General features: G+C 55.8%; 1 protein-coding gene across 1 annotated transcript in view; it reads right to left on the bottom strand.

Moving 5' to 3' along the window:
• The window catches only part of GRID2IP (Grid2 interacting protein), a 34104-nt gene extending 10403 nt beyond the window's left edge, over positions 1-23701 (bottom strand). Inside the window, exons 1-11 of the mRNA XM_071571061.1 lie at positions 23135-23701; positions 20330-20484; positions 9721-9975; positions 8017-8102; positions 7559-7628; positions 6223-6317; positions 5147-5330; positions 3717-3871; positions 2061-2162; positions 811-905; positions 243-360 (exon numbers count right to left, since the gene is read on the bottom strand). Coding sequence (XP_071427162.1) covers positions 243-360; positions 811-905; positions 2061-2162; positions 3717-3871; positions 5147-5330; positions 6223-6317; positions 7559-7628; positions 8017-8102; positions 9721-9975; positions 20330-20484; positions 23135-23701 — 1882 coding nt within the window. The remainder of the gene's footprint in view (positions 1-242; positions 361-810; positions 906-2060; positions 2163-3716; positions 3872-5146; positions 5331-6222; positions 6318-7558; positions 7629-8016; positions 8103-9720; positions 9976-20329; positions 20485-23134) is intronic.
• Between the last annotated feature and the right edge of the window lie 3717 nt (positions 23702-27418).

Here is a 27418-nt window from a genome sequence, read left to right as displayed (position 1 = left end):
CAGTGCCCTGCACGGCACAGCAGGACTCTGGAATCCCACAGGATTCACCTCCCGGCACGCTCCGCTGCCCTCCTGCAGCTGCAGCTCTGCAGGAGCCATCACTGGGCTCACGAGTGGCACCGTCACTGCTCCATTATAAAATGGCACAAAGAGGTGCCAGGAGTTGTCTTCTCCTCCACGTGTCTGACAGCACCACCCACACGGCCAGAGCCCTCCCAGATTAGCCCAGTAGCCAGCGGTACCTGCGGTGTGTGCCAGCTCTGGCGCCGGGGGCGATGTCCTGTGCAGGGCAGCATTTCCCACCTTGCCAGCAAAGCTGCCAATCAGGCGGTTTTCCAGCTCTGCATAGACAGCTGACATCTGGGAAAAGGGTAGAGAGCTGCTGCCATGGCTGAACCGAGACGGGGGTGTGGACCCCCAGAGACCTGCCAAGTCCTGAGGACAGGACAGACACCACGGACCCAGCAGTCACTGTCTCTTACTCTTTAAAGGGGAGTTTCACCCCAGCCCAGGCTACTCTGGCTTTTCTGAACACTCTCACTGTTACTTCATTAACTGTCTCTTAATAAGGCATACACCAGCCTCATTAAAGGTGACTAATTGCCTAGGGAGGTGACCTCAGAGATGAGCTCCAAGGCAGGGACACTGCCAGCCACCAGTAGGTATTTACCTACAGACACATCCTTCCCCATTCCTTTTTCCTGCTTTCCTGTGTCAACAGCAAAGGAATCAAACTATTGACCCTCCCTGTGGATGCAATGGTCCCACACACAGCAAAGCTCTTCCCAGTGTCCCCCTGCCCCGTCACACCATTTTGGGGTTGGGTGTCTCTGGGAGGGATGTGCCATCACCAGCCTGTCTCTCTCCAGGGATCAGACGAACTGGGACCTCCACGGTGTCACTGCCTGGGAAAAGAAGAGACAAAACAGTCACTCCTCTGCCTGTCCCCCCAGTTCCAATGGCCCTGACCCATTAAAGGCCCCCTCTCTCCTGCTGGGTAGGACCTGGAGTGACCTCCTGCCCCAGTTGCCTGGTCTGGGAGTCCCAAGGGACCGGTGTGGGTGGGCACAAGGTCAGCAAGACAGTTCCAGCTGCTCTGCTGTTCCCTCGGGGCAGCTGAGGACAGGACTGCTCCCCACAGCTGGTGAGCATCTGGCCAGCCAAGCAGCTTCCCTCCAGCACACACAGCTGTCAGACGCTCTCTGTGCTCTAATCCTGGCCAGAAATGCTCCTTGGAGGCAGGTTAGAGGATCTTCCCCTGGGAAATGTCTCAGACCCCCCTGACAGCTGAGGGACACCACATGGCTGGGAGGTCCTGCTGGGGAGGTCATGGGGAGGTCGTGGTGGAGTGGTCGTGGTCAGAAGTCATAAGCACAGATCAAGGGCCCTTTGCCATCAGCCAAGGGTGATGGGGAATAGGCAGGATGCCATGTCCTCTGGAGGGAGGGAGGGTTTGTGCCATGAATGTGGTTCATAAAGAGTCTCAAAGTGGGCCTGAACCATGATCTTATTCCTCACACATATTTCACAAATGCTGTTTTCCCTGTGAATTTGATGGACTCTGAGAATGTTCACAGGGAAGCTATAAACTGTGTCCCCCAGAAGGGAGGGCTCAGATCAGAAGGACCAGCTCACATCCGAGCAATGGAAGGGATTGGAAACAATGTTCAGCCTCAGATCTCATAAGTGGCATCTTATTTAATTGGCTATTTTTTTGTGGGATCACTGTCCCTGGAGGTGTTCAAGAAATGACTGGACATGCCATTTAGTGCTCTGGTCTAATTGACATGGTGGGGATCAGTCAAAGGCTTGACTTGATGATCTTGGAGGTCTTTTCCAACCTTAATGATTCTGTGATTCCATGATTCTGTTTCTGAAAATACAGATTTCCAGGCAAAGCCTCAGTGCTGTCTCTACTCTGACCTCAATCCTTTCCTTCATCTTTTCCTGCCTTTCATGCTTAGGAATAGTTCAGGATTTTGGCTTGGGGCAGAGCAGAAGGACAGTGTAGGCACAGCCCCCACATCCCAGGCCCCTCTGCCCAGCCCCCCATCACCCACCTGCTGCCCCCCCTTCCTCGGGGCGGGGGGTTCGGAGGCTGCCCCGGCACAGGGAGGCCCCTCGGACAGAGCTGCGGTACCGATCCTCGGCCTCGGCCTCGGCTGCAGCACAAACACCTTGGTAAGGCACAGCCAGACCCCACAGCTCCCCTGTCCCTCCTCCCCACAGCACAGGGCTCCCCCAGGGCATCACACTGGGGGCTGCCATCCCCCTGGCAGCCACTCCCTCCACCGTCCCCAGGATGCTGAGCAGGTTCCAGACGCTCCTGCCAGCACAAAACAGCAATGGATGCCCAGAGATGGGACATCCAACCACTTTTTCCAGCAGGACAGGATGCCAGCATTGACCAGCTCACAGGGCACATGAAACTCCAGCTGGTCCCAGCAAACTCCTTCCTCCCATCATGGGACAAGAGAGAAGTGGGGCCAGAACTGGAATGCTGCCTGGAAGAACCACACTGTCCATGCTTTGTCCATGTGCAGTTCAATGTGGCAGCTCGGGCTTGGATGGAGGTACCAGAGCATCTCTGAGGCACCGAACAGAGCCACACTGGGACATCCTGGCACAGACAACAGGGATCACTGGAGTGGGAGCCCAGCTGAAGGACCAGCCCAAATTCAGAGATCTCTGGCATTGCACTTCCAGGCACAGACACACAAAATGGATCAGAAAAAACAAAACTTCTCATGGTCAGAGACTGCTCCATTCACTTGAGAAACTGAGAGGAGGCAGGGACCAGTCTGGAACTGGGAACAACAGCCTGAAACAGCCTAGGACAGAAAGACTTACTCCCATGTTTCCCTCCTCCCCTGGCCATGGATATCTGCTCCGTATTCCTGAAATACACCTGCAAACTTCTTCATTTATACACTAATTATAGAGTATAAATTCTTGGGAATCTACAGCCCAGCAGGTAGGCTGGGCCATGATTCTGCACACACAAAGCAGTGGCATCTGAGAGTGCAAATCAAGTGTGCAGGGAGCACAGGATTCCATGGACACCAAGAAGGATTTGCACCAGGACTTGGAGCTGTTTCTGTTTGCTGCTAAAATAACTGTGTTCCTCCAAAAGTCTCTCTTCAAGCAACACCTTTTACCTTCACTGAGTCTGAAATAAACACATCAATGTAAATAGCTGAGAATAGAAGAATTTGGAGCAATTAAGAGCCCAAATGCACAGATTAAGACATTTCACTTCGAATCTGCCCTCAGCAAACAAACCATTGCTGGGTTTGTGCTGCCACAGAACCAGGTGATGGTGAGGGGACAGGAGGACCAGGCAGAAGAGGGATAACCAACTGCCCTCCATGTCCTTTTGGGAGAGCAGCACCACATTCCCCACTCCTCCACCCATGGCTGCCTGTGTGACTGCTGGGAACACCCCGAGGGACACTGTGCCACCACTGACTTGACCTCTCTGACCTAAACACTGCCCTTAAACCAGATATTCCATTCCTGGACTTCCTCACCTTCAATGACCCGAGCAGCTTCCAAAAGCCTTTGCCCTGGAGACACCCTCTCAGGTGCCAGTCGTCCCTCCTCTCAATGCAGAGTTTCAGTCCAACACTACATGGCTCCCAGTGCCACACACCACAGTCCCAGGGCCATGGGGGTCAGGGCATGTCTGTCTCGGAGCACAGGGACTCTCCTCTCACCTGCCAAGGACTTGTACCCACGAAACCTGTCAATCTTTTGCTGGCAGTGCTCCTGCTCCTCGTACGTCAGCAGCTGGTAGATAAACTGCCAGATGACTTGCTTGGCTGGCGTGTCCAGCACCGGGTACACGTCCACAATGAGAGTGTCAATGTTCCTGCAGAATGGGAAAGAGAGGGCTGGGCAGGGAGCGCATCCCTCCAGCACAGCCCCCCAAGGTGCTGCTTCCCAGCCTGCCTCCTCTGGCACCTCGGCTGCCAGCACTGCCTGGAGGCCTGGCAGGAACCCAGCGCTCCACAGCACAGGGGCAGGGACCAGAAGCTGTGTGGATATGGCACTTGGGGACATGGGCAGTGGTGGCCTTGGCAGTGCTGGGGGAACACTTGATGGTCTCGCAGGGCTTTTCCAACTGAAACGATTCCATGATTCTCTGAATAAGAATGGTGAGGGAGCACCAGAAAACAGGAAAACTCTGGAAAGACCTGAATTTTAGCCAGCAGCAGGTAAGCAGTTTGAGGGAGAAGTGCACTGGGGAGGGTGGCTGTGCTGGCAGACTCCAGGGGCCAAAGGTTTCCATCTCATTTTGGCTCTGTGGTGTGTAGAGATGGGGAAAGGGCTGTTGGGAATAGCAGGGCTGAGCAGCCTGACCCAGTAAGGAGGACAGAACAGTCTGCAACAGGAAGAAATTCCCCTGGGAGGGTGGGCAGGCCCTGGCACAGGTTGCCCAGAGAAGCTGTGGCTGCTCCATCCCTGGAAGTGTCCAAGGAGAGACTGGACAGGGCTTGGAGCAACCTGGGCTGGTGGGAGGTGTCCCTGCTCATGGCAGGGGTGGCACTGGAGGATTTTTAAGATCCCTTCCAAGACAAATCATTCCATGATGCCATGGCAGGCCTCAGTAAAACACTGCTGGAAGACCAAGCAAGGGCAGGAAATGAGGCCACTATTGAAATTTGGAGTGTGCCAGGGGATCAGTTTGGATCCCTGCAGCAGGATGGGGGGATTTGCTCCATGGCAGAACAAGGGCTCTGTCAGCCACAGCCATTCCTGTGCTGCCACCAAGGGAATGTTGCAGCTGAGATGCTGAGAAGTGTGAGAAGACAAGGATGGAACATGGAGAGATTTACTTAAAGAGGTGGAACAGGATCTGTGGCTGTCATGGACAGCTGGACAGCAAGAGAACATACATTGGGGTGATCAAGGGATAAGGGGTGACCAAATGAACCTGGAAAACTGAAGGGTCTGCCTTGCCCTCAGAGGCAGAGTTGGGCTCATGCCCTGTGGATACACACAGGGGAACACCCAGCTGGGGCACATGGAGAGCACAGGGAGAGCAGAGCTCTGTGTGACATCCTCCCAGCCCAGGTCTGCCTGTGCTGGACACCGACTCTGGCCAGGCACCAGCCTGGGAGGAGTGGAGCTGCCATGGAGTTACCGATGTTGGAAGAAGCCTTCCAGCGCCTTGCAGATGGTGTAACGCTCAGGTGGGGTCAGCAGGTGCTCCAGCTGCTGCGTGAAGGTCCTTCCTTGAATCTTGATGCTAGAGGGGAGAATCTCTGCAACCCACTGCAGGGAGGTGAGGGAGGAGGAGCTGCTCGGGGACTCAGCAGAGTCAGAGTCTGCAAAAAAAACAGTCCATCTTTTCTTGGGTTCTTTTGAGGCCAGTGGAGTGGTTTGAGTACCATCAGTTCTGTACTCTGATGCAGGTCTGGTTGGATGGGGATTGGAGCAAGCAGGTCTAGTGGAACGTGTCCCTGCCCATGGCAGTAGGGTGGAATAAGATCATCTTTAAGGTCCCTTTCAATCTGAATCATTCTGGGATTCTGTGGTTATATGAAGCAGTGAGCTGCTGGGTTTAGTTTCTAGCACACATGTAAATGTGCTGGCAGGTCAGGGCTCCTAATGTGGGACTAAGGGCAGTCCATTGCTGCTCCAGAGGGAAGAGCCAGTCCCTTATTCCTGGGACTCTGCATTGTGAAGCAGCACCCCAATAACACACTGGCCCTCCTGCCTCCCCACAGCTTTGGAACCACAGCAGTGCCCATGCTGTGCCTGGGCTGGGGTCCTGCTGACACCACCCCAGTGCCCCAGACACCCTCAGCTCCTGCTGACTCCTCAGCAGCAGTGAGGTAAATTATTGATCCCAGCAGCAGGATCATTATCCTGCACAGCACAGCCCAGCCCAGCCATGGGATTGTGCAGCCCCCATGGATGCACAGGGTTGGGTTACTGCGGCCAATACGTGGCACAGACTGCACGGAAAGGACATCGGCAAGGGACACCAAGGACAATCACACAGCAGGATGAGCCCTCCTGGAGTGCAGCCAAGCCTGAGATCCAGCCTGATCCCAGAAAGCAAGTGGCAATATGCCCTGGGAAGAGAAGCATCCATCTAGGCAGCACCTTAAACCTGCTGAGCCCATGAAAGTGCTCAGCAAAGCCCTTCTACACCAGGAGTTCAGGACCTGGTATGGGCTTTGTGCCATTTCAGACCCTTCTCCCCACTCTTACCATTGGAGACGTTGACAATCCCCTCTTCCACCACCAAGGTGGGCATTGCCCCACTGCCCTGCAGCATCGACACCACCTTGTCATGGGAGCAGTTCCTGTGGGCACAGGAGAGCTGGGTCAGAGCTGCCTGTCCCCATGGGCAGCACTGTGGGCAGCAGCTCCCAGGACAGCAGTGGGGAGACAGAGCTTGCAGTGCCTTCATTTTTCTTGGGAAAACCCTCCCATGCTTCTCAGAGCCAGGCAGGTTTGGGCCCTGCTGTGATTCCCCTGGTTTCTCTCAATCTTCCCCTGCTTTCACCTGAGCTGCACAGAAAGGACCTTCCTCGAGAGACAGCCTGGGTCGTGCTGGGCTCCCCACTCTGCCTGCCCCAAGGAATAACCCGTGGGCACCCTGTGGAGCTCATGGCACAGTGTCAAGGTACACCCAGACCCAGAAAAGGAATTTTCCTTTAAATTACACAGGTCTCTCCTTGCCTGTCCTAATTCTTCATGAAAAGAAAATGCAAGGTGAATACAAAGTGTAATTTTGTAGGCGAAAAAATGTTGGGCTGCCCTTGGAGAAGGGTCTGGGCCAGGCTGGGACAATGCCTGCTGAAACACAGCTCAGAGGACAATCCTCAACCCGTCTCCTCTGTTTTCTGACAGTGCTGCATCAGCCAACAGTTTGCTGGATCAGCTGAAATGTGAGAACCTGAACCCTGACAGAAGCAGCATCAGATGTTTAATCTTTAAATATTCATTAGTCTCTCTTATCCTGTAGCCTCCTCTAACCCTTTGCTCTGGTTCTTGTGTGGAAAGACCAACCAAGGACGCAGGGGCTGCTGCCCTGAGCTGGTGAGGGGCACTTGTCTCTCTGGTTCCACTGCTTTGGTACACACATAATATACAGAAGAATTGACTTCTGTGTGGAAATGTGATTCCCATATGGCTTTAAGCTTATGATCCCATTCTGGGAGTGATTCATGGGCTGGATGGGGCTCTGCTGCTTTCAAAAGCAGAACCACAGGTACAGATTAGCTCAGAGGGGCTCAGACTGGGGTCTGGGGGTGGGCTGCAGTCAGGACCCCAGTTACATTGACTGCCCTGCATTATACACTGTTATTTGAACAGAAAAATCAGAGGAGGAGCAGGGATAGAGAGAAATACAACTCTTAGAACCAGATTTCATAAAAGAATATTAAAAGAGATGTCCCCATGGGGCAAACCCCCTCATGCACTGCAGCAGATGCCTCTCCAGGACCAGCAGCTCTATTAATCTGGCACAAGAGTGACCACACACATGTGCTCAGCCCCTGCCAGCCTGGCCCCTCAGCACAGGGGTCCTGTGAGCTCTCACCTCATGTCCAGACCGTTGAGGAACAGGATCCTGTCTCCAGCTTTGAGAGCAGCCTTCTCTGCAGGGCTCCCTAAACACACAGGACACGAGGGGCCTCAGCTGGTGGCACCTGCTCCCTGGGATGGGGTCCCACCTCCCCAGCCATGCCCAGGGATGCCCCATGCAGGGCACCCACTGCTGCTGGGACCCTTCACCCAGCTGGGTGCCAGCACCCAGCCTGCACTGGGAACACTGGTGCCATTTCAGGATATTCACTGAACACACACTTTCCACTTTTCAAAACAAGGAGTGGGTGAAGCCAAACTAAACTGCATCAAAGACACTCATTATCCCACTGGGAAAACTCCATCATGGAACCTTGGGAAAGTTGCTTTTGCTATTTTCTGGCAAACAACATTCCCAGTTCAGAGCTGAGATCAATAAGTGACTTTGAATCTCGTGGCTGGAACTGTTCTTACCTGGTAGGACAGACTCGATCCACACTGGGGCATGGCCACGGAGTGTGAAGCCAAAGCTCCTGTTGCCTTTATAAACTCGCACAGTTCTGCAGGGAAAAGAGCAAATGGGACATCAGAGTCCAAGATTTGGCTCTTGTTTCCTTCCCCTGCCCCTCCACAACCCTGTTAGCCCAGGTGTCTCCTGGGCTCAAGTCCCCAACACTCCCAGTGTCCCTGCAAGGTCCCTGTAGATACTGAAGTGTCCTTCAAACATGGTTTTAAAGTGGAACATTGGCTAAATGGATATATTTAAAGGATAGATATATGTGTAGATAGATATAGATATAAAATCATGCTAAGATTATCCAGTTCAAATTCTTCACGTGAGGGGAGTGGAAACTGGATGATCTTTAAGGTCTCTTCCAACCCAAACCAGTCTGTGATTCTTTATTCCTCAGAATTAGGTTTAGGGGGCAAGAGTCTTGTGGGCTGATGAGAGAGGAATAAATACCTCTAGGAAATTTTGGAAGGAGCATTAGGAAATCTCCCTGCTGGGAGGCTGATTGGAGCTGGGAGTTGTTCCTGTAGGGAGCTGGGGGAAGGCAGCATTACTGAGATCATTTACAGCCAGCAAGATCCTGTGCTGGCATTGAGGGAGACTGTGCCAGAGGTGGATTTTGGACAAGTCACACCGAGATTATACTGCCAGAAAGATGGGCTGGATCAAACTCCCTGGATTGCCCAAATCCTGCTCTCTTGCTGGTGAGATGGGGCTGGGATCAGAGCAGGAGCCACAGCCAGAGCTCTGCACCCTCCAAGGCTGCTGAGATCTGCCATCTGGGCACAGGAAGTGGGTTAATCCCTGTGCTCCAGGGATTGTCCATGCTTCCTCCCACAGCCTCAGGCCCAGACACCTGCTGGGGCAGGGCAGGACCAGACAGAGAGTCACAGAATCATGGAATTGTTACCATTGGAAAAGACCTTTCAGATTATCAAATCCAACCATCAGCCAGCAGCACCACCACCATGTTCACCACTAACCCAAGTCTTCAAGTGCCACATCCACATGGTTTTAGAACACTTGAAGGGATGGGAACGCCACCACAGCCCTGGGCAGCCTGTGCCAGGGCTTCACAACCCTTTCTGTGAAGAATTTTTCTCTAATGTCCAATCTAAACCTTCCCTTGCAACTTGAGGCCATTTCATCTCAATCTATTACTTGTTCTGGGGGAAAACAAACTGACCCCCACCTGGCTACAACCTCCTGTTGGCCTGCTCTGTGCCCAGGTACCGTGCACCCCACTGGCACAGATGGGCACCCTGGATCCAGCTGGCACAGCTGGGTACCCTGGATCCTGCTGGCACAGCTGGGCACCCTGGATCCTGCTGGCACAGCTGGGCACCCTGCAGCCCACCCAGCAAGGAGCCAACACCTCCTCTCAGCCTGCAAGTGCCACCTCAGGTCCTCATCAGGCTTGTCCCAGCCAGCCCTGCAATGGTGAGGGGACACCAAGGCTGTCCCAGAGCCCCCAGACAAGGGGGACAAACCTGCCCAGCCTTCAAGAGGGAGAGCTGTTTGTTCATCCTGATCCCACAAGGGTTTCCCAGGGAACACATCCCCTTTCCTTGTGCCTCTCCCTTTCTCTGGCATCCCTCCCCCACCCTTGCCCTCCGCACCAAACCAGGCAGTGCCATGACCTGGGGGGCACCCAGGAGAGGTGTTACCTGCGGGCAGCCCCCGGGGCCACATTGCTGGTGACGAGGGAGGTGGTTTTGCGCAGGCTCTTGCTGAGCTCCTCGTGGCTGCGGGGCACGGAGCTGGCGCGGGTGGAGACCAGGAGCCGCTCCTGGTGGTCCTCGCTGCGGCTGCGGCGCAGGCGGTTGCTGTGCTGCTCGCTCTTGGAGCGGCACAGTTTGCTGATCAGGCTCTGGGACACCACCTCGTCAAAGCGCTGCCGGTGCTTCTTGGGGATGAAAATCCTGGGAAAACGAGACAAGGGGAGAGAGTGAGGAACAGGGCCATGGCAGCTGTGGCACAGAGCTCTGGGTCCAGGCATCCCTGGAAAGGAAAGAGCAGAACTCCTTGTATGCTCTTGACCTCAGCCCACCCAGAGCTGTGGATGCCAGGGCTGGGGACACCAGGGGTGCTGGGCTCACCAGGAACACCAGTTCCATCTCTCGTCCCATCCCATGCACAGCTCCATTGGAGTGATGATGTCAGACCCCTCCTTCAGACACACTTATTTCCCAGCACGTTCTGGGACCCCCAAAATGCTGCTCTCATCTCCTGCCCCAGACTCTCTGCTGAGACCCCACACTCCTGGGGTCCAGCCATGACAGTTCAGTGCCCTCCACAGCCAGGCAAGAGCCTCGTGCCCCTTGGGAGATGTTGGTGCTGCAGGGATGGGTACTGAGACACAGCAGGCAAGGGGACACCACTGGGAACTCCCTCTGTTTCTGGTCACCTCCCCTCTGCCTGGCAGCCAAGTGACCTTTGTGCCCCCACAAGGACCCCCAAGACCCTCAGTGAATGCACTGAGGATGCAAAACATGACCCCAGGAGGGAGAGAGGGGGCTGTGTTAGGACTGCTCCCACCGTGGCCAGGGGAGCCCCATAACAACCAGGAGACACTTTTTCTTTGCCTTTTCCTTCTGCCATCAGAACAGTGAGATGCTGACACCTGCTCACCTACCCCTACCCTCTGTTAGCACATTTAGGGGCTTCTGGAGGAGCCGTTATCTCCGAGTGTTTCTATAGCAACCCCTCCCTGCCCCTCACAGCTGCCATCGCAACTCACACACCACCACCTTGTGAGGTTCGTTAGTGCTCCTCACCTCTCCTCCCTGTGTCACCACAGCCTCACCGGGGTGTGAGCACACTCCCAGCTGCCCGGGGGCCACATCTCCCACAGGAGCAGAAACTGGTCCAAAGTGGTGTCAGAGGACCCAGAAAAACCTGCTCTGAGGGGCTGCGCCAGTGGGGCACAGCTGGACAGGCTGGGGCTGGTGGGGGATCCCACAGGGCTACCTTGGGCAGCATCACCAAGGGAACACAGAAACCAGGGTGAAGCCAGAGGAGGAGGAAGGGGAGGCTTCAAATCACAAATCTACTAGAACCAGGACATCTTTATTTCCCCCCAACAAAAAGCAGAACTCAAAACAAGAGCTGCTGCACAAGAAGACAGATCTCAAGCCACCCGAGGCTCGCAGATGCTCATGCAGAGCATTTGGTAACAATTTAAAATAAGTGACACATTGGTGCAATTCCCAGACGATTTGTGATTATGCAGCAACCAGAAAATAATGAAATTGTGCTAATAAATAGTTCACCCAGCTGTGAGCTGTGGGGCAGAGCAGCACAGCCCAGGGCCAGGGGAGGATGTAGGTCCCCCACACCTCTGCCCCAGGCTGGGCGCCCACCAGGGAGAAGTCCGGGTTCCTCACAGGCAAAATGAGCACAATCCCATTTAACTGGCCAAATTAAATCGGCTCTGCTTGTTCCAGCAGAGCTGTCCCACTTTGCACCAGCCTCTGCTTCACCATCAGGCCGCCAGACCCCAGGACTGAGGAGCACAGCTCCCTGCCCAGACCCCAGGACTGAGGGGCACAGCACCCTGCCCAGACCCCAGGACTGAGGGGCACAGCACCCTGCCCAGACCCCAGGACTGAGGAGCACAGCTCCCTGCCCAGACCCCAGGACTGAGGGGCACAGCACCCTGCCCAGACAGCAGGACACAGTTTAAGGGCTGCACAAGGAGCTGCTGCTGGAAGTACAGCACTGCCTCAGCAAGGAGACAGCTGAGTGACTGTACAAACAGTCTCATTAAACATGCAAAATAGTTCCTTTCTGCAAAGGACCATCCAGGGGTGGTCACGTGTGCCCAGGTTTGGTCCTTGACGAAGGACCCATCAAAGGCAGCATCTGGGAGGTCATTAGTGGATGCCTCAGTTCCAGCATGACACCACCCACACAGCACACACAGCACTGCCACTGGCACCAGTGCAGGGCAGATGGTACCAGAGCTTTGCAGAGTCCTGCTGTCCTGTGGAATAGACCTGGCTCTGCCCATCAGCATGGCACCAAGGAGCAGCACCCACATGGGATATCCCTGTCCCAGTAAATCCCACCGGGATTCACAGAGCATGGATGAGCCCACCCTGTTTATGGAGGCCAGCCTGGGAGCAGCAGCACAGCCATACAGCGCTGACCTTGTGCCTTCTCTTCCTCCTCCTGGGGTGCTCCAGGTCAGCCCTGGCTCTGTTTCCTGCTGGAGAGGGGATGGGAAAGGCATCCCTGTCCCTGGGCACTGCAGCCCTGTGCCTGCTCTGTCCCCGTGCAGGGTGTGCTGAGCCCCAGGGCACCAGCCCTCCTCTGCAGTGGTTTGGCACCTGATCAGGAGAATCCAGTCTGCTCCAACACACAGATGGGAATTCAGGGCTTTTTCCAGGCCAGAATGGGCCCCAGAGGTTCCAACCTGCTTCACTTTCACCCCATCACCAAAGCACCCAGCCAGGACAGTGGCATAGTGCCATGGGTGGAAAACCCTCTTCCAGTGCCCAGTGCCTGTCCCCAGCTCCTTCTCGGGACTGACTTTGGTGTGTTCAGCACATTTCAGTCTGTCACACTCACAGTTTTACAGCATCCAGGTGGGTCAGTGCCCACCCACCTTTGGGCAGACAGTCCCACTCCTGCAGCCCACCCTTGCTGGGAGCTGCCTCCCCCAGTTCCCAGCCCAGTGCCCTGGAGAATCCCCTCTCCCACATGCACATGTCCTGCAATGGGTGCTGAGCTCAGCTGGACAGTCCCACCCCAGAATGCTGAGTCTCACTGGGGCAGGATGTGTCCCCCTGGGAGGGCAGCAAGGGCAGCTCCAGCATAGGCTGGAGTGGGTGAAGATGCCCCGAGTTTGCTCTGAGCTCACGCTCAGCCAGGCTGGAAGTGAGGGGTCCCTGGGCCTGGCTCCATCACACCCAGCACCCCCAAGCCCCCTCCTCACCACCCACCCCTTGGCTGGCCTACACTCATGGAGACAAAGCAGGCCCACATGGGCTCTTCCCTTACCCCAGTTTTTCATCAGAGCTTCGCTCCACTCCCCCCAGCAGCCCATGCCACCACTGCAGTGGGCACAGGGCAGCGGCAGGGCTGCCCCAGGGGCAGAGCAGGGTCCCCACAGCCCCAGAGGCAGCAGAGCCCTCGCAGGGATGGATGCCTGCAGGGCACGAGGCGCTCCCAGCACACCCCGAGCCACGGACCCCACGCGGGAGAGCAGAGCGGGGACACGTACCGAAAATGCCGAGAGAAACTCCGGTCCTTGCCCATTTGTCAGGGTGCGGCGGGAACAAAAGGGAGATGCTTCAGATGCTCATGCAGCTGAGCCTCAGCCTCGGCTCACGCCCACGACGCGGCCGGATCCAACAACCAAACCGTGTGCCAGCCGGTGCCGCCCTGGCGCGCTCGGCACCCCCGCCGTGCCCGGGCACCGCGGCCAGATGGGCCGCCAACCCCACCTGGGCTGAGCCCCTGCTGCCCTCGCCACGCTCAGTCCCAGGTGGTGGTTTACCATCGACCGAGAGCCTCCGTCCGTATCCGCTGGCCCTGAGTGCCAGTCCTGCCCTCCCTGCCCGGCTCTGCCCCGGCTCGCAGCCACCAACACGCTCTCTTTCCCTAAAAACTGCAGTCGCTGTAATTTCCAGCTCGAAGGATCTCGTAACAGAAAGGAGGGCACGGCTCGGCGCCGAACTCCGGGGGGATGCCTCCCTGGTGCTAATTAGTTGACTTCTAAAGTGCTTCTGTTTAAATTACGTGCTGCTATGAGGGGTGAGAAACCTTAAAGGCAAACGGCATCGGGTGTGTGTGCGTGTGGGTGTGCAGGTGGAGCTGCGGGGCTGGACTGGGATCAGCACCAGCACCAGAGTCCTGGGCCCAAAGCCCCCACGGGGCATCCTTTGCCCCCAGGGTAACACAGCAGCACTTTGCAGTAGGAATGAAAGATAAAACCCCATCTCTAATTTAAATGCCATCATCTTTAAGCGCATCACTGGCGTTTGATGGAAGAGGATGTGAAGCTTCCCACAGCTGCCAACATCAGATAAAACCTCCAGGTAGTAGCAAAGGAAGGAAAAATGAAAAATGCATGGTTTAGCCCCAAAACAACTAGCAAAGACCTGACCTTGACTCTGTTAGTTGTGCAGAAAAACACGTCCCAGGGTGGATTAAAACACTGAGCTACACTTGGATTATGAGCAGTGCTGTGGAATCAGATACTGGTCTGGAAATGCCCTTCTGCCCTGGTTAAATGCTAACATTTGGGAGAGAAAACTCTTGGCCCATGGAACAGGCTTTACCCATCGAACAGGAATTCTGCTTATGCACCTCAAATTCTGCTTCTCAAACCTCACCTGCCTGTGTGACTGGGAGGGGGGTCACAGCCTTGTGCTGTTCTCCAGCACCAGCAGCTCCCACAGCTCCGGGGGATGTGGCACCTCCAGACCCTCCCCAGCATGAGTGGGGACTCACCCCAACCCAGCAGCAACCACGGAGCTGTGATTTCCATGGAGGCTGCTATCCCATTATCCTGGTGCTGGGAGGCTCCATAATCACTCATCTGGCTGCAGATGTTTTGCAGATGGGACTGTCATTATCATTAAATAGGAATGAAGGTGCTTTTCTGCCTGGGAGTGCAGACAGGGTGGAATGCAGTGGCCTCCCAGCTCATCCCTGGGGACAGCCCCAAACCCCTGACAGCTTTTGGGGAGGGTCACCCTCTCCTGACACCTCCCTGCACCAGCTCCAGTAGTGACTGATGAAAGATTCCCCCCAGAGCAGCACCACAGCCTGTGCCTGGCTGGGGGTCTGATTCCCCATCAGCACTGGGGCCCTGGGGTGCTCTCACATGTCCCAAACCACATCTCTGTGCCCAAACCATGCTGTGCACCAAGAGTGGTGGCTTTGTCCTTGCCCTGGCAGGGAAGGGCAGCCCCACAACTGCCAAGGACACAGAAACCTTCAGAGGAAAAAGAAGTCCCAGAAAGGCTGATTCTGCAGCTTCCACCCTGCCCAGCAGGTGTCAGGGACAGTGACCAGCTCAGGGGGTGCAGACAAGGCTTGGTGCCCCCCCACCCTCACAGACAGGTGTCCAGACCTCCTGTGACATGGGGAGACACGGGGGCAGCTTCAGCCCAGTGCCCCTCATGTCCCACACGAGCATCCCACACCAGCCCTGGGGTGCAGGGACCTGTGTCACCCCCACTTTTCAGAGCCACACCTGCTGCCCCCACCCACTTTCTGCCAGGATCAGCAACACAAAAGCAGCTTTCTCTGTTTTCTTTAAGACACTGCAAAACTCAGACCAAGTAACCACTTTCCCAAATCAAAGTTGTGACTCCAGCAGGGTGCAGGTGGGCCAGGCTGATCCATCTGCATCCCAGCCGGAGTTTGATTTGCCAAAGGAAATTAATCTCCTATCAGGAGATTTTGCACTGAGGCATTTTGGTCATGACCTATTTGAACTCCACCAATAAAAAAGGAACTCGCTCCCAATTGTCTCACTGTGGCACGTTTTGTTCCCTGCTGCCCTAATTCCCTTTTTTTTTGGGCAGTTGAGCATATGCTGGGCTATCAGATTAGGGATTTTTTTTTAAATGGAAGCAAACAAGAGCTGCTTTTCCTCCATTACTGTCCTGCCATCCTGGTGGTTTTGCAGTGGGAATGGTGGGGCCATGGACAGGAGGACGGTGCCATATCAGCATCAGGGGCTCAGGGGGGTCACACATGCTGCATCAGTATCCAAGAGAGCCAGGGATCTCCCCCCAGTCCTGGAGGAGGGGGGACACAGAGGGGGGCTGACAAGTAGGGAAGCACAATCCATAACATATAAATCCTGACGACTAAAATGAAATTTCTTATCCAAGCATGGTCACAGATGGTTGGAGTAGTTTAATACAGGAACACGCCAAGCAATTTTACTGCTGTGAAAAACAAGCTGAGACAAATAGATTGTGTTGGGGGCGTTATTAACAGAAACTCAGTGGAATCTCTCCCATAATAAGGGAGCCCCTGATGGGCAGCGATTTCATCTGTGTGAGGGATCAGAAGTGGCTGTGATGAGAGCAGGCTCACCCTGGCCCACCACAGCACCCTTTGGCAATCCCAAAGGAGAAAGGGGCAGGAGCAGGGGCTGCTTGGGAAGCAAAGGAGCACAACCAAAGCAGTGAAGTACAAACTCCCTCAAACTATCCTCCCTGCAGCACTGAGGCACAACATGACTCACAGGAGATCCAAGATAACATCTCACAGTGTGAACCGCCCAGAGTTATCCCCCAAGGATGGAGCCAGGGCAAGGGCTGGATGTCACACTCATTCCCTATTCCAGTCCAGGTTATTGGAACAATATCTGTGTCCCCATCAATGCCGGTGGTATATTCACCAGCATTGCAGCTCAGTACATCTGTGTTTCCCAGCAATCCAACTGCAAACAGATGTTTTTAACCTAAACAGTGCTGCCAGGAGCTGCTGCATCGCCAGCCCTGCCTGGAAAACATGCTGTTCAAAGGGAGACAGTGCCTGGGACATGGGATGGGCAAGTACCACAGCCCTGGGAGACGCCAGGGAGGACCCTCCGTCACATTCGCCTTGGGGGAGTCACTGTTCCCAGAGCCCAGGGGTGAACCTGGGGCGGTTGTGCCAGCACCACAGACCACTGGGTGCAGAGCCTGTGCCACTGGAACAGCAGCTGTGCCCTGGTTTGGAACCTGCTCAGAAATAAGAGCAGCGTGGAGAGACATGTGCCCTGGAGACCCTGACCTGCCCAAAACAACCCACTCCCCTCTCCAGACCAGTGCAAGGCACACACAAAACAACCCCCTCGCCTCTCCAGCAGCCCCACACACACAGAGCCCTGCACACACAGCCCTGCACAGCCATGGGGAGCAGACGAGACAAACCCCACCGTGCCCCAGGGCCAGACCCAGGCTCTGGCGTTGCAGGTGCTGGAATAACCCAAGTCTGAGCTTCCCTCTCCCAGCAGAGTCCCTGACAGAGCAGCTCCGAGGCCATACAGCTGCTAAGAGTTAATTAACTTCTAGCACACCTTGTTATTGCAGTGCCAGGAGCTGCTCGATCCCAGAATTAACCTGATTTAAACCCATTTCCCTCATTCCCAGGAAAGGTGCCTTTGTTACTCACCCGAGGCAGCTCATCTTCCCCCCTCGCAGCCAGATTTCAGCATCCTTGAGCACAACTACAACTGTGCACTTTGCCTACACACATCAGCCATATGGGCAGGGGATGGGAGCGGGGAGGACCCGGCGCAGCACGTGCATTATCCCTGCTATCCACAACCAAACAGATGAAAAAATGTCAGCAAATTAAAATCTGCAGGAGCTTAATTCTGGGCAAATGGGATGAAATCCATTCGAGATAAAAAGAAAGAAAAAAATCCAATACTGGAAAAGCCCAGCTCGAGGACAGAGGAGACGTGTCTGCAGCCCTGGGTGGATCCGTTGCTGAGTCGGGGGGTCTGGGGTTTTGCTGAGCAGCAGCACTTTGCAGGGAGCACGTTAAAGCCCAGGGAGAGCCCAGGGAGGGAGGACAGCCAGCAGCAGCAACAGCCCGAAAATAAATACAGCTGGTGCAGAGGGAAGATCCAATCAGGCCAGTGCCAGGGTCAGCAGGAGACGGGGACACACCGGCCACCTGGCTCTGCATGGCAGGGGACACACTGTCACCCACAGCTGCCACCACTGTGACCCACACTGGGGCTCAGCCAGCTGTCCAGGGCCAAGTGATTGAGGGGGACCCTTGTTGGCATCACTCCAGCACCATTCCCAGCATTGCCTCCAGCATCCCTCCCAGTCCCTGGGCTGATGGCACTGCCATTGCTGGAGGGAAGTGACTCATCCCAGCCCTCCGAGGGCTCCTCTTGCCCGGGCTCTGCAGGGCAGGAGGCAGAGGTGGGGCCAAGGGCTGTGTGTGTGGCACTGCCCCCCATCCCGAGCGGAAACAGCGCATGCAGAGCTGGTCACATTCTCACAGGGATGCCCAGGCTGGTCAGGGGGTACCCCCATGGTCCCAAGTCCTTCATGGGGTTTCCCACAGGACAAGTCCCAGGACACTCACTGGGTCAGCTCCGACAGGCTCTGCTCACCCAAACTGCACCCACACCACTGCCCGTGGGTGGCTGCCCTGAGCCCTGGGGACAGCATGGCAACCACACCAGCACCCCCAGACTGGCACCCCAGCCCTGGGCACAGCATCAGAGCCAGGGCCCTCCCTACACAAACCCCCCACGTGGCCCTTCCCCAGCCCCAACATGCAGACCCCACACCCCTCCTCAGTCACCAATGGTCTGAACTGGTTAGAGCCATGTGGAAATCACCCAAGGAATTCACAGCACCCCTAAATCCAGAGCACTCAAGAGCCATTCACCACCTTTAGTGAAACTAAAAGCATGGAAAGCTCTTACTTGGAAGCAAACTCGTTGTATGGGAGACCTTGGGATCAGCATCTGGGATCAGGTCTGGCAGCACACACAACACTGCCCCCCCAGCACCCACAGCTGGGAAACCTGCTCTCCAAAGCACCTTTTTTATTTATTTTCTTGACTTCATTTCATTAAGATTAGACAGTAAATCTTTTCCCTGAGATAAATATTTCATTTCCATTAAAGCCAGATTAGCTGCCTGATCTACGGTGCCTCTTGCCCAGGCCCTGGCATTAACCTTTCACATGGGGGCAGAGGGTAACCAGGGGGTTTGACCCCGTCATTGGGGGAATGTAACATGGTGCTGCCCCTTGGCATCATGGGGTGGCCACAGTGTTTGACCCCATTATTGAGGGACTGTAATGTGGTGCCTGGGCGTGGGACAAGCTCTGCTCTCCTGAGGGGGATGGTGGCAGCAGGTCCAGCCACACTCCCCTCACTGACATGAGGATTGCTGGGATGGGGACACCCTGAGGGGAACCCACTGTGCCACCCACAGAGGGACTTGGGTCCAGAAGAAGATTTGGACACTTACTCAAATCCCCTCTGTGGGGGGACATAATCCTGTATAATTCTCCAGGGATGATGACAAAGGGGATATCCGAGGCACTCGAGGCACTGCCATGGATCTTGCTAGAGGAAAGAATTTTCCTGAATTGTGGGGGGTGGGTTTCTTTTTGATTAGTTCAGGATGATGGTTCAGGTCTGGCTCAGTGACAGCCACTCCTGCCCCCAGCCCCAGCTGTTTGCATGTTGGGTCCCTTCAGGATGCTCAGTGGGGACAGGACAGCCAGGACATGGGCACTTCAACAAGGTGAATATGGGGAGCTGATGGTCCCCTCCCCATCCTGGCCGTGCTGGGGTCTGTGCCCACTGTCCCCAGGTATGGGGGGCCTCTGGGGGACCCCCATGCAGTCACAGCAGAGCAGGGGAACACTGTGTGACCAGGGTCACCAACCCACTCCCCCCACCCTCTGCACCACCAGCCTGGCGGAGACCCCGGCATGGGGGCGTTGTCATGGAAACCGTAATATCTTGCAATTCCACTGATTAAAGCAGGAACTGGAAAGCCAGGCCCAGAGCACGGCCAGATGGAGACCTGATTCCCTAATGGCCATCGTCTCAGCCTGGCCATAATCCCACCACGTGTCCCTGTGCCAGCACCAGCTCCGTCCCCAGTGTTGGCCACACTGTGCAAGAGCAGCAATTCGGCTGCAGTGGCTGCTGCACCGGTGGCTCAAGAGGTGCTGGGGACCCTGACCCCAAGGCAAGCATTGCCAGAGCATCCTGGTATGTGTGCCCACTGCCTGGCACCCCAGGCAGCCCATGGTCTGAGCAGAGCTGCCCCTGCTGCTGGAGCTGTCAGCAGCCCTGGCCAAGCCCTCGCCTGCCTCCAGCTCTCACCCTGCCGAACTCAGTTTATTTTTTGGGCTCTTCGAGAATTTCCAGTGGTTCTACAGCTAATCCCAGCTCCCTTCCCAGCAACCACCAGGAACAGGAGCCATGTCTCCTGCTGCAGGCAGAGGCGGTGGCTCCATGGCCCAGTGACCACAGCTCCCAGCAGGGTGGGGGATGACCAGCAATTGGAGGTCCACCCACCCATCCTGGGCAGGACAGCCACCCAGGATGGTGGGCACAGGGATGCTGGGCTGAGATGCCACTAAGCTCAACTCAGCTGTCCCTTGGAAAGGGAGGTGGCATCTTCCCTACAGGATCCTCTTCAACCCTTCCCAACAGGAACCTCCCAACCCACACCTGTACCACTCAGCTCTGTCCACTCGTCACCAAGGGGCAGAGGGATGGATGCCCATGATTCGATGGCACCCCAGCAGTGTGGAGGTGCCACCTCGTACCTGATGCTGTCAAGGAGGTGCTGGTGGGACTCCTGGGTGAGGACCATGCAGAGGGTGTAGGCCAGGCACTCCACCTTCCTCTCGGCCGCATACTGCTTCAGGACAGTGAACACCTTCTCCTTGAGCTCTGGCTGGTCACCAAGGATGTCATCCACCTGCCATGAGGGAGCCAGGAGAGGAGAGGGAAGGGCCCTGAGCAGTGCAGTGGTGAACTGTGTGCATGGAGGAACTGCCACGCAGAGAACGTGTCCAACTCCCTGCAGCGCCTGCTCAGCCAACGAGGAGGGAACCACAGGGAGGAGAGGGAATTCAGACACTGGCCCATCACACAGCACTGCTGTGGGCTCACACACATCCCTGGAATTGCCATTCCAAACATTTCACCAGGACGGCAGCAAGACCCCAAACCCCCAAACTCTGCTGGGTCACAAGTGACCCCACAGGAGAAGCTCTGGGATCAGTCTGGGGTCTGTCTGGCAGAGGACACTGCCCTGGGCTTTTGCAGCTATTTAAGCTTCAGCCTTCATATATCACTCCCTGACTGCCACAAACAGCACTGTCCTGCCTTCAGCACTGGGAAAGGGCTGGGAAGTGGGAGAGGGAGTGCAAAGATGAGTACCAGTCCTGGAAACAGCACCAGCAGCTCCCAGCTGCTGTCCTGTCCTCTCCACCTGTGCATGTTGGATCTTCCTTCAAGGTGGTGTCTTTGTGCTGACAACAGGTTTCACTGCTGGATTTAACAGTAGGAAGTGGAGAGGAGCCCCTCACCTTTCCCTGGGGCACTGGGGTTTGTGCAGGGCTCTGGGTGTGCCCCTGTGGTGGCACCTGCTTGGAGAAGAGGAAGAGCCATTTCTTCCAGGTGCTTGTCCCACTCGGCAGCTCCCTGGAGAGGCCAACGCCGGCACTGTGACCCCAGCACAGCCTCCCCTGTGCTGCTGGCTCTGCGCAGGCACTGCGGGAGCTCCAGCAGCTGCAGCACTTCAAGGTCACTGAATCTGGGGCAGCCACAGCAGCAGCGTCCCCTGGGCAGGCTCATGAGTTTCTCAGTTCCCAGGTCCAGCACAGGAATGACAGACTGTGGAGTTCCTGATGGGATGGATCCCAGTGGGCTGCTGTTAAATTTTTGCCTGGGCTGAGATCCAAGGGCTTGGTGGATGGGAATCACAGAATCATTAAAGGTTGAAAAAGACCTCCCAGACCATTAAGACCAACCTCTGGCTGATTCCCACCATGTCATCCAGACCAGAGCACTGAGTGCCATGTCCATCATTCCTTGAACACCTCCAGGGACAGTAACTCCATCATTATGGGAGTGCTGCCACCCTTCAAACAGTCCCCTGAGTGTCCCCAGGCATACAGGGGACAGGAGGAGATGCTGACCTGGAACTGAGACCATGAGCACCTCCATCCCTTCCTGGTGATGCCCTCAGGCTGCTGGGACACTGGGACAGCCCAGCTCCAGCACTGCCCTCATGCTACTGATGTGGCCACTGCTCGCTCTGCCAGGTGGGTGTGATTCAACCTGGGGCTCTACTGGATGAAGGTGGCTGGGAAAAAGTGACCTGTGGGCAGTTCAGGTGTGAAATACAAGCCACCAGCACCCTCGACCTTCCAGCCTCACAGTGGGAGCACCTGGATGATTTCAGCACCTGCCAGAGCTGAGCTCCCACATAAACGAGGGGGTAAAACACCCTGCTGGGTTTATAATTTTCTACATCATGTGAAAAAATGAAGCCACTTCAAACAACTGTGCTGTTAATTCCCTCTAGAGAGGCATTTGCCAGCTGAGCTGTGCTCCAGCATCCAGGAGCCAGCAGCACACGTGCTCTGCAGTCCTGTTTCTGTCCAGGCCACCTGGGGTTGTCCCAGGTGACTTTGCTGGGCCGATGAGAGGTGACAGAGGTGTTGTTGGGGTCGTTCACTGCTCAGCAGGGAAGGGAGGTGGCGGGAGGTGGCAGAGGGGTTGTGGGTGCTCATGCTCAGTGGGGCAAAGAGGGAACAGGGGCACTGATGAGGGTATTTGCAGCATCACAACTAACCTGCTCTCCTGTTCAGCAATCTTTTCCTTGGCTTAATGGGGCTTCATGAGATGGAGATGGCATGGAACAACCTCCCCTCCTTGTTAATCTCCTGTAATCAGCAGGTATCTGTTTCCCATGCAATGCTCAGCCCTATGAATCCAAACCTCAGTGTGTATTTGTGAATCTTTAATGTAGAAGCTGAGGGGATTCGCCTGATACCCACGAATCTCTTTATGGATGCCTTGTTCCTTTATTAACTTGGGATCAAAAAAACTCCACCAGCCTGATTATTTTCATAACAGCATTTTAAAAGGCTACTTTGAAATGGAAATTAGAAAGATTGAAAAAACAACTGTGATCAAATTTATAATTAGCATGAGGCGCTGTGTTTGGTAAAATACCCGCTAGGAAGCTCTTGGGAACACAATGAAGATGTAATCACATTGATGTTTTCCCTTTTGCAACAAAGTAAGAGCAAAAATGTCTGCGGGGTGACAGGCTCAGACTTTGAAGGGACATCCCGACCCGCAGCAGAGCAGGATCTGCCTCTCTGGGTTTCCCCACATTCTTGTAGTGCAAAGTACTTGGGGTCACCCCCAGGGGATCTCCAAACTCTTTACAGCACCCACCTGTTCTCCCAAGTAATTAACAGACCCTTGTCTCAGGTGTTCATGCCCCAAATCTGCCCCCGGGCCCAGTGACCAAGCCAGGAGCGTCCCCTCATCATCAGTGTGGGCATCTCCAAACCTCTGACCCCAGCTCTCATCCCTCACCCCGACCTTACCTTTCTGCTGAACTCCTGCGCCTTCTGCCTCCTCTCTCGGCGCAGGGCGTGGGCTCCGGCCAGCGGCGTGTCCCCGGCGCGGTGCCCGCGCTGCGGCCGCAGCAGCCCGAGCCTCAGGGCGCGCCCCCGGCACGACCCCACCAGCGCGGCCGCCGCCTCGGGCAGCGCCACGGGCACCCCGTCCACCTCCAGCACGTAATCGCCCGGCTCGATGCCACAGGCCGCGGCGGGCGACTGGGCGCTCACGGTGGCCACTCGCGGGGGGCTGCCGCTCGCCAGCTCGAAGCCGAAGCCTCCCCGCGGGCCGGGCGGGACGCTGGCGCGGTGCAGCCGGGACACCACGCCGATGCTCGGGGGCACGTGGGCACAGCTCCGGGCCAGTGCCAGCAGCGCCTGGCAGCCCAGTGCCGACACCGGCTGCCCCTCGAGCTCCAGCACCTCGTCGCCAGGGCGCAGCCCCGCCAGCGCCGCCGCGCTGCCCTCCTGCACCCGCACGATGTAGCACGGACCGGAGCCGCTTATCTGGAAGCCGAAGGACTCGGGCCAGCCCTGGTTGGTTTCCGGCATGGCTGTGACTGCAAAAGAAAGAGGGAAAGAAAGGAGGTGCGATGGCCTTTCCGTCTTTAACCATAGTTCCCGTAGGTGCCTCGTGGATCCCATCTGGTCTGTGCTGTGCCCTCCTCGCCATGGGAAATGCCCCAAGATACTGTATTTCCCCTAGTTTTCCCTAAGATAACAGCTTTTATTTTAATTTCACTGGCTGCTGGCAGTGCCATTAGCAGTGAGGAGGCCACGTTGGCTGGAAAGGTTGGGGCTACACATGGCACCCAGACCATGGCCTGGCACAGCTTCTGTCTCTCCTCTCAGTGGCACCCACCTGCCCCCCTTTCCCCTGGAGGTGCATTTAGGCATCTGCTTGTCTTAATTTCTCTGGGGAAACGATTATTTCATTTTCCTGGCAAGGCACATTAATGAACAGATGATCCAAGAACTTAAAACAGCCTGATTTTAACCAGCCCTTCTCAACACTCAATATTTTAGCTGCTTGCAACTACAAAATTACTTCAAATGGATTAGAATTTGCCAGATCCTCTCAGCTCTCCTGGGAGCATTTCTTTGTGCCTCCCTGTCCTGTGTACAGATTGTCCTGATCGCAGCATCCTGAAATGGCAAGGTGAGGATTTTCACAAGGACTTGTTTGTGGTTCATGTGAAGGGTTCAGAGGGCTCCATGGATGCTCAAGGAGAAAAGGGGCACATCAGCCCTGAACATCTGCAGGAGTTGTCTTTGCCCAAGGTAAATCCAACCAGCTGATGTGCACGGTGCACTTGGATGCTCTTTCCATGCTGTTGATGTCCAGATGACCTCACTGTGATCCCTTCCAACCTTCTCACACTGTGACTCTGTGATGTGCAAGTGCCTTCACCATCCACTGGCCCTCACTAAAACAATTCACATGTAGTTTTCTTCATTTGATCTTGTATTTGTAAAAATGCTTTTCACTCCCATGTTTATTTTCCATCTGTGTTACTGAACACACAGATGTGGTCTTCAAATCAAAAAGCCTCAAACAGGCACAGAGCTCAGCAGCCTCAAGGTGGTTTTTGGGGTGTCCTCCCCATGACTGGGCAGTCCAGGGGGTCCTATTTTGCTCTGCTCTGTGCTCCTGCCAGCACAACAAAGGCACACCTTCACCCCTCCACCTCATCTCTGCTGGGGCAGTTGGCTCTCTGGGCTCTGATCTGAATGCCCAAAGCTCATTTCTTCTGCTTTTCAGGCCTGGGAAATTTTGCTCAAAATTGACTGCTGAGCACAAGTTTTGACAGCTCCAGCAGGAGCCTGGTGAGCACTGAGAGAGCCCCAGCACCACCTCTGTGGGCTGAGCTCCAGGGAAAAGCCCAGCAGAGCAGCAGGGAGCTGCACCCCCCTTGAACCTCTGCGCCCAAGGGCTCGAGAACTTACAGAAGTCTGCAGCCATCCGAGGGCTCTCACCGGCGCCAGGTTTGTCCTGCCACGGGCTCGAAGCTTTCTTGATTCTCCTCCATCCCCGTCAGCAGATCCCACCTACCCCCCCGGGCTCCTGGGAGCACCTTCCCGGCTCCCCTGCCCTGCTGCAGCCCCTGGAGCTGGGGCACAGCTCTGGTCAGTCCAGGGGTGGGCAAAGCACTGCTGCCCCCGGGCAGTGCCGGGCACGGGGTGGCTGCCCCTTCCCGGGCTCCTCACGGGATCCCTGCGCCTTTCCGGCCGCTCCGGGGCAGCGCCACACACGCACAAAGGTCTTTCTTGCCTTTTCCTTTCCTAATTAACTTTATTCCCATCGTAAAGAGAAGCGTGTGCAGACTAATTGCCGTGCTCGTCCTGGTTGAGCCTGAGGCTGACCTGAGCTCGCAGATCTGGGGGGAATTAGAAGCTGGAAGGAGAGAAAACAGATTAGTGCCCGTGGAGGGAAATCCTTTACCCACAGGACAAATGTGAAGCGACAGCACTTTGCAAAGCAGCAGGGACAGCCGGGCGTGCTGGGACCTCTCTGGCCCCGCCGGCAACGGGAGTGCGACACAGGGATTCGGGAGCACCACCAGCACGGGGTTTGCTGCAGGGATTTGGAGTCTGGACCAACTCTGCGGCTCGCCAGGAGAGCTGTCCCCAGCCAGGCTCTCCATGCAGGACAACGGGGGGTCCTTCCAGCTGAGTGTTTGGCTGCAGAGCCCCCGGGGCTGGCACCGACTGTCCCTTAAGCTGCTATTTCTGATTTTCTCCTCAGCTTCCTCAGCACTCGGGGATCCCACGGCTTAGCACGCTAAGAGGTTTTAGGGAATTACTCGTCCTGCTGCGGCACCAGCGGGAGGGGCGTCTGAATCTCCTCATGGACCACACAGCGCTCTGTCCTTCCCTTGGCGCCAGCAGCGCTGGGATGGGTGGGAAACAACCTCCTCGGGAAACCTGGGAGAGCTGACACGGGCTCAGGTGAAGCCTTAGAAAGGAGAGCTGCAGGGCCCTGCTCTGCCCAGCCTGAGGGGCAGCACAAGGAGGTGGAGGGTCTTCCTCCCATTCGTGTCCTTCATGGTCACACATGTCACTGCTGCAGGGGACTGCAGCCCTTTTTCCCCACTCCTCCTCCTCCTGTCCTCTCCAGCTTCTTTCTGGCAGGTTCTCCTGCACAAATCTCCCTGAGCACTGATGTCCAGGCATCAGGGGACCTGCCCTCCCGTGCTGACACAGACACACACACTCCTCCTACAAACCTCAGGGCATGCCTGTGCTATTCCCTGCCCCAACAGACAAAACTGCAAGGAATTCTTCTTCTTTTTTTTTTTTTTTTTCCCAGCCAGTGAAGTAATTGCTTCTTTTCCCTCCATTTTTAAGTGACTGGAGCATTTTAAACACTGACAGTGAATTTTAATCCTTGCAAGAAATGAGTTCTGGGATTCCACATGAATGGAGATGGTTTCCTTGAAGATCTTCTGCCAGATTTCAACCAGCCAAGACTTCTTATGTGATTTTCACAGTGCTTGGACTGAATGAGCTTCATCTCTCTCAGTCTCAACCTCTGTTAAGGTATTTGCTGCTGGTTTGTCCTTGAGCACAGCTGGGAAGGGCACCAGAGTGGACGAGCTCCTTGGCAGTGCCAGTGCCTGTCCCAGGGACTCACTGCAACTCCTGACCTTGGCACACACACAGATAACCTGTCCACCCACAAATAACCCACCATGTGCCCACCCTCATCCCCTTCTGTGCTGCCAGACTTGCCAAGTAACACCCAATGTCCCAAACCAACCTATTTCTGTACCTGCAGAAGTTCTGATGTCTCAGTAGGATGGGAAAAAATGGCTTTTCCCGAATTCCATCCTCCATCAGGAGCCAGGTGTCTCAGGCTGCACTTCGGGGCAGCTGTGCCCCAGGAATGTTTTGGCTGAATTTCTCAGGGTCTGGTTTGGTGCGTTGGAGGCCTCGAATTTACCGGGGGAAAAAATTCCCTTCCTGAAGCTCACCCTCCTCTGCTGCCTCCAACTAAGCCAATTCATCTCCTGCGGGTGCCGAAGCCCCTGGAGCACCCTGGGGCGCTTACCTGTGCTGGCCGAGCTCCCTGGAGCACCCTGGGGCGCTTACCTGTGCTGCCCGAGCTCCCTGGAGCACCCTGGGGCGCTTACCTGTGCTGGCCGAGCTCCCTGGAGCACCCTGGGGCGCTTACCTGTGCTGCCCGAGCTCCCTGGAGCACCCTGGGGCGCTTACCTGTGCTGCCCGAGCTCCCTGGAGCACCCTGGGGCGCTTACCTGTGCTGCCCGA

Source organism: Pithys albifrons, chromosome 16 (assembly GCF_047495875.1).
Source record: "Pithys albifrons albifrons isolate INPA30051 chromosome 16, PitAlb_v1, whole genome shotgun sequence".
NCBI lineage: Eukaryota > Metazoa > Chordata > Aves > Passeriformes > Thamnophilidae > Pithys > Pithys albifrons.
This window is presented reverse-complemented; position numbering and strand designations above follow the sequence as displayed.